Source organism: Anomaloglossus baeobatrachus, chromosome 1 (assembly GCF_048569485.1).
Source record: "Anomaloglossus baeobatrachus isolate aAnoBae1 chromosome 1, aAnoBae1.hap1, whole genome shotgun sequence".
NCBI classification, from domain to species: Eukaryota; Metazoa; Chordata; class Amphibia; order Anura; family Aromobatidae; genus Anomaloglossus; species Anomaloglossus baeobatrachus.
Window position 1 is genome coordinate 571,407,418 of NC_134353.1, and position 12,704 is coordinate 571,420,121.

Below are 12,704 nucleotides of genomic sequence, written 5' to 3' on the forward strand. Positions count from 1 at the left end.
GACAGTGAAACGGTACTCCGCTGCCATCATTCTGAGTCCTCGACATCACTTGAGGGAGGGGGCGCAGCGCTCACACGAGACTCCTGGCAGCCCCTCAACTTAGCATCCAGCGCGAACCACCCCCTCTCCCCACAGTGCCGGGTGTATTGGACTATGTCGCCCGGCATCACGTTACGACCGGGGTGCTCCTCTGGCAGATGAGCATTCACATCCCGCCGGGCTATAAACACTTCGGCCTCCAGGCCCGGTTCATAAATAAATCCATAGCCCGGGCGGACATCAAACCGCCTCACCTGCCCTTCATACAGCGGGCCCCGGACCCGGAAGGTAGCTTGTCTCAGGCTCTCCTTCTCCCGGATCGTACGGGCCACCATCTCCGCCTTCTTTCTCTCTCTTTCACCGATTTCCAGGCCCAGCGGGAGCGGCTCCCTGTCCCAGTACGGCGCTGCTGCGAGCTCCGGCGCACGGGTCGGGCCCCGCGAGACCTGTTGGACATTGCCCACTGCTGGTACCCTCGTGGCAACAGGTCCCGCAGTGACTTGGCCTTAGACGCTGCCTTGCATCGGCAACCCAGCGCAAACTCAGCCGATGTGTGGGGGACGGGCACAGGGGCTTTCCGCGGCTGGGCCTTCGGCACGGAGCGGGCTGTCGGCTCCGGCTCGGGGACTTTCTCGGGGGACGCCTCCGGTTCGGTTTTCGGGGCTTTCCATGGCAGCACCTCCGGTCGACTACGGGCTCCTGCTACAGGTCGGCCCGCCTGGGCGGGCATGCTGGGTATCGCTACCGGTTGCGGTAGTAGCGGGCCTAGTGGCGGGGTCACGGCTTCCGAGACGGGTGGCAAGGGAGGCAGCAGGGCGAGAGGGCTTAGACCGGGTCCCGCAGCCGCGATGACTTGCCCTTCAAGGGCATCGGGGCGTGGGTCACTCACCCTCCCTTCCTCCGCTTCCTCCTCGCGTCTCCGCACTGTCGCTATGACATCCGCCATGTCGGTCTCCCACTCCTCCATGAGGAGCTGCATTTTGACCTGCAGCCTCTGGTAGAGCTGCGCGGTCCGGATCTCCACCCACGCCGCGGTTCCAGGCGCGGGGGCTACGGTGCTGCGAGACGGCATCCACATGTTGCTGGCGGCTTCTCCCAGGAACAAGATGTCTGCAGAGTCCTGGCGTCCATTCTTTTATAGCCACGGCTACATGCGACCAGTCGCCATTTCGTCCCCCTTAGCCTCTTTCTGGCCCCTCCTCTATCGGGGTGGGGTTTTGGCCTTCGCGCCTCCGCTACTCGAGAAGACGCTCAAGCGGGAACTTTTCGCGCCAAAGATGGCGGCTTCTGAAATTTTTCGGCCGGACACCTCCGGCGGTAACAAGGCGCACCTCTACCCAACGGCAGAGCGGTAAGATCCTGTTCGTGACGCCAAGTTGTCGCGGGCGGAGGAGGGGACGCCGCGCTCTCCCACTGCTCGGGTCCGGCTGCCGCTGCTGCTGCGGCCTGCTGCTTCTCGGTGGCTCGAGCGATGGGCCGGATCCCGGGGACTCGAGCGGCGCTCCTCGCCCGTGAGTGAAAAGGGATTGGTTTTTGGGATTGTTTATTGTCCGTGACGCCACCCACGGTTGTGGTGATTATGTGGACACCACCGCTGCTCTGTATGGGGATCCCGGGAGCGATGACAGGGAGCAGCAAAGTTGTTGGTTCTCCCCTCCGTGGGTAGGGAGTAGTGGTCCCGGGGCCCAGTGATGAGGTGGGTGATGAGGGATGGCGGGGCCGGTGCAGGACTTGGTGGGGTGCAGGGACGCGGGGGCAGCGCTGTGCCTCACGGCACTGTGGTACTCACTCAGCCTGAGACGGGGACACAGTTCTCTGTAAAACACACGGCTGGAAAGACGGTTCCCACGGACTGCTGCAGTTGCTTTTCCCCAGTAGTTGACGGTGACGGTCCCTTTTCCTGCACCTAAGATGATGTTGGTAGCGATGGGTTCCCACCGGTAACCCACTCCCCGACTTGGATATGGGCCGGAGGAGCCCTACTTTGCCCGCAGGCGCTGGCCCTGAGAAACTGGTGCCCTGGCGGTGGCGGTGTCTCTCTCTAACGGTTGGACTGTTGCCTTCAATCGGGACTTGGTTGTTGGGAGACCCAGAGGTCCCCTTCACTGACGGATTTGGCAAATTCACAGTGACTCCTAGCCTTCCCGGGATCCGAAAGGCCCCTGCCAATGGTGCTGACTGCTCTTCGTATACCGCTCCGGTACCGCCGGGCCACCACCCGTCCACGGTCCTTTCGGCAACCTCCAAGCAGCCTCTCCTGCAGACAGTCACCGCCGTCTGCTAACCTTGCTGTCTCAGTCCGGGGCACACACCCGGACCAACTTCAGGCTTCAACTGTCACTTTCTCTTCCACCTTAACCCCTCTCACTTGCTCCTTTACTACTTCACTTCCACTTCACTCACTCTCCTTAAACTGATCTGCCTGGTTCTCCCGCCTCCAGGGCTGTGAACTCCTCGGTGGGCGGAGCCAACCGCCTGGTGTGGACATCAGCCCCTGGAGGAAGGCAACAAGGATTTTTGGTTAGCTTTGGTGTACCTATCTGGGGTGTAGGGTGTGGTGGTGTCATGACCTGTGACCCCTGGCTTGCCCACGGCGTCACTTTCCCCCTTAGCAAAATGCAGACCGTCCACGGGCTGCCCGTCCAACACCGGTTTTATTTTCTGAAAAGATATAAAAACATGACATACAAATAAAATAAGTTCATCCCACATTGGGAGGTTCATTTCTTAAACGTTACGTAACATTTCAAACAGTTGCGGCTGCTGCTCTCTCCCACCCAAGTAACCTGGCCCTGATGCTGCCTCTAAGAAACAGGCAGCACCCCTTGACCCCAGTCCTGAACCAGTTACCCGAGCGGGATCTGTCCTTCCCCTCCAGAGGGTAGCCACCGGTTCCTGTGGTGGCTGGGCCCCAGCCTGCTCCACTGCGGGCCCTCCCTCCAACCTGCCTCTCCGGAGGCGGTAACGGTTAGCTGCAACAACAGATTTTTTTACAGGCCACTAATGTTTGTGGTTGCCCTGCAAGTTCTCGGGCTTGTCCATAGAAGTTTCTATGCAACTAGATGGTCCCCACGGGGACAACGGTGCCGGCAACGGCCGGTTTCAATCACATGGCTAATCAGGTCAATCTTCGGTTATTATTCTCATTTTCACAACTTTTCAACCTCAAAACACACATACTTTCTTCACACTGGTGGTCCCTACCGGGACGGTGAAACGGTGCTCCGCTGCCATCATTCTGAGTCCTCGACATCACCTGAGGGAGGGGGCGCAGCGCTCACACGGGACTCCTGGCTGCCCCTCAACTTAGCATCCAGCGCGAACCACCCCCTCTCCCCACAGTGCCGGGTGTATTGGACTATGTCGCCCGGCATCAGGTTACGACCGGGGTGCTCCTCTGGCAGATGAGCATTCACATCCCGCCGGGCTATAAACACTTCGGCCTCCAGGCCCGGTTCATAAATAAATCCATAGCCCCGGCGGACATCAAACCGCCTCACCTGCCCTTCATACAGCGGGCCCCGGACCCGGAAGGTAGCTTGTCTCAGGCTCTCCTTCTCCCGGATCGTACAGGCCACCATCTCCGCCTTCTTTCTCTCTCTTTCACCGATTTCCAGGCCCAGCGGGAGCGGCTTCCTGTCCCAGTACGGCGCTGCCGCGAGCTCCGGCGCACGGGTCGAGCCCCGCGAGACCTGTTGGACATTGCCCACTGCCGGAGGAGCCCTACTTTGCCCGCAGGCGCTGGCCCTGAGAAACTGGTGCCCTGGCGGTGGCGGTGTCTCTCTCTAACGGTTGGACTGTTGCCTTCAATCGGGACTTGGTTGTTGGGAGACCCAGAGGTCCCCTTCACTGACGGATTTGGCAAATTCACAGCGACTCCTAGCCTTCCCGGGATCCGAAAGGCCCCTGCCAATGGTGCTGACTGCTCTTCGTATACCGCTCCGGTACCGCCGGGCCACCACCCGTCCACGGTCCTTTCGGCAACCTCCAAGCAGCCTCTCCTGCAGACAGTCACCGCCGTCTGCTAACCTTGCTGTCTCAGTCCGGGGCACACACCCGGACCAACTTCAGGCTTCAACTGTCACTTTCTCTTCCACCTTAACCCCTCTCACTTGCTCCTTTACTACTTCACTTCCACTTCACTCACTCTCCTTAAACTGATCTGCCTGGTTCTCCCGCCTCCAGGGCTGTGAACTCCTCGGTGGGCGGAGCCAACCGCCTGGTGTGGACATCAGCCCCTGGAGGAAGGCAACAAGGATTTTTGGTTAGCTTTGGTGTACCTATCTGGGGTGTAGGGTGTGGTGGTGTCATGACCTGTGACCCCTGGCTTGCCCACGGCGTCACTTTCCCCCTTAGCAAAATGCAGACCGTCCGCGGGCTGCCCGTCCAACACCGGTTTTATTTTCTGAAAAGATATAAAAACATGACATACAAATAAAATAAGTTCATCCCACATTGGGAGGTTCATTTCTTAAACGTTACGTAACATTTCAAACAGTTGCGGCTGCTGCTCTCTCCCACCCAAGTAACCTGGCCCTGATGCTGCCTCTAAGAAACAGGCAGCACCCCTTGACCCCAGTCCTGAACCAGTTACCCGAGCGGGATCTGTCCTTCCCCTCCAGAGGGTAGCCACCGGTTCCTGTGGTGGCTGGGCCCCAGCCTGCTCCACTGCGGGCCCTCCCTCCAACCTGCCTCTCCGGAGGCGGTAACGGTTAGCTGCAACAACAGATTTTTTTACATGCCACTAATGTTTGTGGTTGCCCTGCAAGTTCTCGGGCTTGTCCATAGAAGTTTCTATGCAACTAGATGGTCCCCACGGGGACAACGGTGCCGGCAACGGCCGGTTTCAATCACATGGCTAATCAGGTCAATCTTCGGTTATTATTCTCATTTTCACAACTTTTCAACCTCAAAACACACATACTTTCTTCACACTGGTGGTCCCTACCGGGACGGTGAAACGGTGCTCCGCTGCCATCATTCTGAGTCCTCGACATCACCTGAGGGAGGGGGCGCAGCGCTCACACGGGACTCCTGGCTGCCCTTCAACTTAGCATCCAGCGCGAACCACCCCCTCTCCCCACAGTGCCGGGTGTATTGGACTATGTCTCCCGGCATCAGGTTACGACCGGGGTGCTCCTCTGGCAGATGAGCATTCACATCCCGCCGGGCTATAAACACTTCGGCCTCCAGGCCCGGTTCATAAATAAATCCATAGCCCCGGCGGACATCAAACCGCCTCACCTGCCCTTCATACAGCGGGCCCCGGACCCGGAAGGTAGCTTGTCTCAGGCTCTCCTTCTCCCGGATCGTACAGGCCACCATCTCCGCCTTCTTTCTCTCTCTTTCACCGATTTCCAGGCCCAGCGGGAGCGGCTTCCTGTCCCAGTACGGCGCTGCCACGAGCTCCGGCGCACGGGTCGGGCCCCGCGAGACCTGTTGGACATTGCCCACTGCCGGAGGAGCCCTACTTTGCCCGCAGGCGCTGGCCCTGAGAAACTGGTGCCCTGGCGGTGGCGGTGTCTCTCTCTAACGGTTGGACTGTTGCCTTCAGTCGTGACTTGGTTGTTGGGAGACCCAGAGGTCCCCTTCACTGACGGATTTGGCAAATTCACAGCGACTCCTAGCCTTGCCGGGATCCGAAAGGCCCCTGCCAATGGTGCTGACTGCTCTTCGTATACCGCTCCGGTACCGCCGGGCCACCACCCGTCCACGGTCCTTTCGGCAACCTCCAAGCAGCTTCTCCTGCAGACAGTCACCGCCGTCTGCTGACCTTGCTGTCTCAGTCCGGGGCACACACCCGGACCAACTTCAGGCTTCAACTGTCACTTTCTCTTCCACCTTAACCCCTCTCACTTGCTCCTTTACTACTTCACTTCCACTTCACTCACTCTCCTTAAACTGATCTGCCTGGTTCTCCCACCTTCAGGGCTGTGAACTCCTAGGTTGGCGGAGCCAACCGCCTGGCCCACCCCCTGGTGTGGACATCAGCCCCTGGAGGAAGGCAACAAGGATTTTTGGTTAGCTTTGGTGTACCTATCTAGGGTGTAGAGTGTGGTGGTGTCATGACCTGTGACCCCTGGCTTGCCCAGGGCGTCACATGAGCACTGGGCTGGGTGCATTGGGCACTGATCTGGAGGCACTGGGCAGTGAGCGTGGACTGTGGGTACTGGGCTGTGTGCATTGGGCACTGGGCAGGGGGCACTGGGCAGTGAGAATGGGCTGTGGGCCCAGGGCTGTGTGCATTGGGCACTGGGAAGAGGGCACTGGGCTGTGTGCATTGAGCATCGGGCTGGGGGCACTTGGCTGTGTGCATTGGACACTGGTCAGGGGGCACTGGGCAGTGAGAGTAGACTGTGGGCACTGGGCTGTGTGCATTGTGCACAGGGCAGGGGGCACTTGGCAGTGAGAGTGGGCTGTGGGCACTGGACTGTGTGCATTGGGCACTGGACTGTGTGCATTGAGCACTGGGCTGGGTGCATTGGGCACTGATCAGGAGGCACTGGGAAGTGAGCGTGGACTGTGGGCACTGGGCCGTGTGCATTGGGCACTGGTCAGAGGGCACTTGCCAGTGAAAGTGGGCTGTGGTTACTAGACTGTGTGCATTGGGCACTGGTCAGGGGGCACTGGGCAGTGAAAGTGGGCTGTGGTTACTGGACTGTGTGCATTGGGCACTGGTCAGGGGGCACTGGGAAGTGAAAGTGAGCTGTGGTTACTGGACTGGGTGCATTGGGCACTGGTCAGGAGGCACTGGGAAGTGAGAGTGGGCTGTGGTTACTGGACTGTGTGCATTGGGCACTGGTCAGGGGGCACTTGGCAGTGAGAATGGGCTGTGGGCACTGGACTGTGTGCATTGGGCACTGGACTGTGTGCATTGAGCACTGGGCTGGGTGCATTGGGCACTGATCAGGAGGCACTGGGAAGTGAGCGTGGACTGTGGGCACTGGGCCGTGTGCATTGGGAACTGGTCAGAGGGCACTTGCCAGTGAAAGTGGGCTGTGGTTACTAGACTGTGTGCATTGGGCACTGGTCAGGGGGCACTGGGCAGTGAAAGTGGGCTGTGGTTACTGGACTGTGTGCATTGGGCACTGGTCAGGGGGCACTGGGAAGTGAAAGTGGGCTGTGGTTACTGGACTGGGTGCATTGGGCACTGGTCAGGAGGCACTGGGAAGTGAGAGTGGGCTGTGGGCACTGGACTGGGTGCATTGGGCACTGGTCAGGGGGCACTGGGCAGTGAGAGTAGACTGTGGGCACTGGGCTGTGTGCATTGTGCACAGGGCAGGGGGCACTTGGCAGTGAGAGTGGGCTGTGGGCACTGGACTGTGTGCATTGGGCACTGGACTGTGTGCATTGAGCACTGGGCTGGGTGCATTGGGCACTGATCAGGAGGCACTGGGAAGTGAGCGTGGACTGTGGGCACTGGGCCGTGTGCATTGGGCACTGGTCAGAGGGCACTTGCCAGTGAAAGTGGGCTGTGGTTACTAGACTGTGTGCATTGGGCACTGGTCAGGGGGCACTGGGCAGTGAAAGTGGGCTGTGGTTACTGGACTGTGTGCATTGGGCACTGGTCAGGGGGCACTGGGAAGTGAAAGTGAGCTGTGGTTACTGGACTGGGTGCATTGGGCACTGGTCAGGAGGCACTGGGAAGTGAGAGTGGGCTGTGGTTACTGGACTGTGTGCATTGGGCACTGGTCAGGGGGCACTTGGCAGTGAGAGTGGGCTGTGGGCACTGGACTGTGTGCATTGGGCACTGGACTGTGTGCATTGAGCACTGGGCTGGGTGCATTGGGCACTGATCAGGAGGCACTGGGAAGTGAGCGTGGACTGTGGGCACTGGGCCGTGTGCATTGGGAACTGGTCAGAGGGCACTTGCCAGTGAAAGTGGGCTGTGGTTACTAGACTGTGTGCATTGGGCACTGGTCAGGGGGCACTGGGCAGTGAAAGTGGGCTGTGGTTACTGGACTGTGTGCATTGGGCACTGGTCAGGGGGCACTGGGAAGTGAAAGTGAGCTGTGGTTACTGGACTGTGTGCATTGGGCACTGGTCAGGGGGCACTGGGCAGTGAAAGTGGGCTGTGGTTACTGGACTGTGTGCATTGGGCACTGGTCAGGGGGCACTGGGAAGTGAAAGTGGGCTGTGGTTACTGGACTGGGTGCATTGGGCACTGGTCAGGAGGCACTGGGAAGTGAGAGTGGGCTGTGGGCACTGGACTGGGTGCATTGGGCACTGATCAGGAGGCACTGGGAAGTGAAAGTGGGCTGTGGTTACTGGACTGTGTGCATTGGGCACTGGTCAGGGGGCACTGGGAAGTGAAAGTGGGCTGTGGTTACTGGACTGTGTGCATTGGGCACTGGTCAGGGGGCACTGGGAAGTGAAAGTGGGCTGTGGTTACTGGACTGGGTGCATTGGGCACTGGTCAGGAGGCACTGGGAAGTGAGAGTGGGCTGTGGGCACTGGACTGGGTGCATTGGGCACTGGTCAGGGGGCACTGGGAAGCGAGAGTGGGCTGTGGGCACTGGACTGTGTGCATTGGGCACTGGTCAGGGGGCACTGGGCAGTGAAAGTGGGCTGTGGTTACTGGACTGTGTGCATTGGGCACTGGTCAGGAGGCACTGGGAAGTGAGAGTGGGCTGTGGGCACTGGACTGGGTGCATTGGGCACTGGTCAGGGGGCACTGGGAAGCGAGAGTGGGCTGTGGGCACTGGGCTGTTTGCATTGGGCACTGGTCAGGGGACACTGGGAAGCAAGAGTGGGCTGTGGGCACTGGGCTGTGGAAATGTCCCCTGCTCGGGTCTCTCTATCGTGTTTGCTGAGGGGAAGCCTGGTGGGCGCTACGCAACCGTGCACTATCGCCCCAGACGGGGGCTTGGCCCGACGTCAGCTGCACAGAAGGTGGTGATTGGTCAGAATGGACATAACGAGGGGGCGTGGCGCTGAGGCTGGTACATCAGTACAAAGTGATGTGCAGGTGATCGACACTCAGCAACTTTCTTCACGAGTGGGAGGGAGGCGCTGTGCCGGGCTCATCCCAGGGACACAAGGTTGCCAGCCATCACACAGGGCACACAAGTTGGCACCATGCAGAGCTGTACACGATCTTGGGGGCTGCTGTGCAGATCTGTGAAGCTGCAGGGCAGAGCGCTGGGGTGCAGTAGGAGAGCGGACTGGCAGCACATCCAGGGGGCTTCTAGGGCCAGCAGTAGCCGGGTCACAGCGATCAGCGCAGCCCCCAGCAAACAGAGGCAGATCGAGCTGCTCTTTCCTAGACACGATGACTTCTCCGAGCGACACATTGGCCCCGGAGACAAGGAGAAGAGGGAGATGCTCCAAACTCTTGGCATGGAGGTGAGTGCCCTCATCTGTACCGACAAGCTGGAAGAAGCCCAAAAGATGGCTGTGGAAATACCATCCAGAGCCTGTGTTCATCTGCAGCTGAGAAGTCTATTGTTCTCTGTTGTCAGCTATTTTCTTAATAAGCTGTCCTTTGTTCGTTGTAGCCCTATTGTATAATATAACAATTCCAGGCCCTCTGTGATGGCTCAGTGGGTGATCTGCAGAGTCCCTGGTGATGCTTGGCATTCCCAATCAGCAATTCTGCATAGATTAGTTCAAATATTTTAATGCTTTTATTATTTTTCTCGAATAATGTCTTTTAAACCAACTTCTATATAATCCACTGGTGCCTGTGTGGTGTACTGGTCCCAGGACTGGCAGCTGTGTGTGTAGGTCTCCTAGATCATGCTTCTCATATATACATTTTCTTTCCCATCAGAGCATCGATGCGCTGATTGATCAGACGGTTCCATCAAGTATTCGACTGACAAGATCCTTAAAAATGGATGATCAAGTCTGTAAGTTGAATCCTGACTCTCCCATTGTCTACCCCTTCTACATATACACCAGTGGAGTGCGATGACCCCGGTCACAGAAAATGGCTGGATTTGTGTTATTCTGTTGAGAACTGTTGTTAGGGCCTCTCCTCATTTATTTAGATATATCTGCAATTAATGTCTGCCCTGCTGTGACAATAAAACATGCATTGCAACAGGTAACTAAGAAATGCTCCCCAGTTTGGAAGGGTGCCCTGCTTGGTCAGTGATGATTGGGTTCTCTGCTTGCTAGTGAAGAAGTGTTGACCAGCTTTGGCTCCTATAGTTACTCACATCCATTATAGTCAATTCTCTTACCAGCTTTCTCAGCTTAGGCTGCTTTCACACTACGCTTTTTTTTTTCTCATTTGTCATGAACGTTTTTTTTGCTGTAAAAGTGGATCCTGTTTTTACTAAGAAAAACGCATGCAAACGCATGTGTTATTTTGCAGGATCCTGCCACTTGAAGTTTATGAGCGGGCATTGAAGTCATGTGATCGGGAGTGAGGGGAACTGAACGTGATAGACTGGGAGCCGGCATCTGACAGCTGCAGACGCTGGTAACCAAGGTAAACATCGGGTAACTGAGCGAAGTGCTTTGCTTGGATACCCGATATTTACCTTGGTTACAAGTGTCCGTAGCTGCTAGGAGCCGGGCTGCCTGCTCCCTGCACACGTAACCAAGGTAAACATCGGGTAACTAAGCGAAGCGCTTTTCTTGGTTACCCGATATTTACCTTGGTTACAAGCGTCCGCCGCTCTCAGGAGGGGGACTGATCATGCCAGGCTGGTTTCTGGGCATGCTCAGTAGAGCAAGCAGGATCCTGTCTATCAGCATACCAGCGTTCACAAGCGTTTGCGTGCAGTATAGTCAGGATCCAGTGAAAAACAGTATTTGGACGCAGCTCAAAAACGCTACAAGTAGCCTTTTTGAAAAAAGTTAGAAAACTGAAAGTTGCTGGATCCTCACTATAACGCATGTGAACGCATGTTGACGCGAGTCCATTGCAAATTCATTGAAATGAAAACGCATTTGCACTGGATCCGTTTTTGCGTTAAAAAAACATTCATGACGCATGTTAAAAAAAAAAAAAAAAAATAGTATGAAAGCAGCCTTACCACGTGACCCTACTACCCAAATCTTCCAAGGACTTCAGTGTCTCCTGGAAGTCAGTCCCTTGTCTACAGCTGAGAGCCTTGACTTCCGATCCACATGGTGTATGATGTGGTCCAGCTGAGAAACCAACTCCTAAGGCTATATGCGCACATTGTACTGTGTTTTTGAAGTTTTGTGGTCACAAAGATGCACCTATATGCATGTATTTCTTTCCCCCGGTAAAGTCTGAGATTTCTGTTTTGATGTCCGCACAGTGCATCTTTTTTTGGCTGCATCTTGGCTGCGTTTTTGATGACACAGCCAAGATCCAGCATGTCAATTCTTTTTGCATTTTGTACCTGCGTTTCGGAGGACTGACAGATCAATCCCCTGGTGACTCTGGGTTGGCGGGTGATTGATCCCTGGTATCTGGCCAGATACTGGTCCCCATATAAAGTTTATGGGGACCAGAATCCAGCATAAAAGGGGTAGGATCAAGCGCTTCATACTTACCAATTCACCAGGGCGGCTGTCACAATGCTCCCGTGGCTGCTCATTCACTTTCTGGGTCGTTCATTACCTTCATTGAATATGCACTGCTTTCTCCCACCCACCGTTTGTGATTGGTTGCAGTCAGACGAGCCTCCACGCTGAGCGACAGTGTCTGACGCTTCCAATCAGACGCAGGTGGGAAAGTCTATATCTCACAGTAAAATTTTAAAAATTTGGCATACGGTCCCTCAATTTTATGACACCCAACAGCTGGGGGCTATTGTCAGGTTGGGGAGATCCATGGTTATTGGGTGCCCCAGTCTAAAAATATCAGCCTGCAGTCGCCTTTAATTGGCGCATCCGTTAGATGTGACAGACCCGGCTCTTCTGGATTTGACCTGGTGTGGTGGCAACTGGGGTTATAAAGAGTAAATGGCAGACTACAGCTGCCACTATGCCATAGATTAGTAATGGGAGGCGTCTGAGACCCCCCCCCATCACTAATCTGCAAGTGAAAAGAAATAAGCAAACACCAAAATAATCCTTTTTTTGGAATAAAAGACAAACAAAACACCCTCTTTCACCACTTTATTAACCCCCAAAACACCCCTGCAGGGTCCGACGTAATCCACACAAGGTCCCATAACACTTCCAGAACTGCTAACATCTGAAGCTCACAGCGTGCACCATAGAACATAACTGCCCGCTGTGAGGTTCAGGCAGCAACTGAAGTGAGTAAGATAAAAAAAAACCAAAAAAAAAAACCTGGCATAGGATCCCACCATATTATAATACCCGCAAGTCTCATAAATTCCACCCATTATTAATCTAGGGCTTAGTTGCTGCTGTGGGATGCCACTAACTCATTATTACCCCAATTGCCACCACACTAGGACAACGGGAAGAGCCGGGTCCAGTGCCAGAAGTGACGCATCTAATGGATGTGCCACTTCTGGGGTGGCTGTGGGCTGCTATTGTTAGGCTGGAAAGGGCAAAATATCCATGGCCCTGCCAACTCTAATATCAGCCCCCAGTTATCTGCTGTATCTTGGCTGATTTTAGAAAAATGAGGGGGACCCAATGTATGGATTTAAAAAAAAATAAAATAAACCGAAACAAAACAAAAAACTATTGGATGATTATCAAACTATAAGAAACATGAAGGTGTTGTCTGTTTACAACTTGTGTGTGGCCATGGGGTTACAGAA

The 12,704-nt window shown here is 55.7% G+C and overlaps 1 protein-coding gene across 1 annotated transcript in view; it reads left to right on the top strand.

Annotated features, from left to right (window-relative positions):
* The first annotated feature begins 9,008 nt into the window (after positions 1–9,008).
* Positions 9,009–12,704, top strand: part of GLDC (glycine decarboxylase) — a 57,852-nt gene continuing 54,156 nt past the window's right edge. The window contains exons 1-2 of the mRNA XM_075317466.1: positions 9,009–9,384; positions 9,812–9,890. Coding sequence (XP_075173581.1) covers positions 9,118–9,384; positions 9,812–9,890 — 346 coding nt within the window. The 5' untranslated portion in view covers positions 9,009–9,117. The remainder of the gene's footprint in view (positions 9,385–9,811; positions 9,891–12,704) is intronic.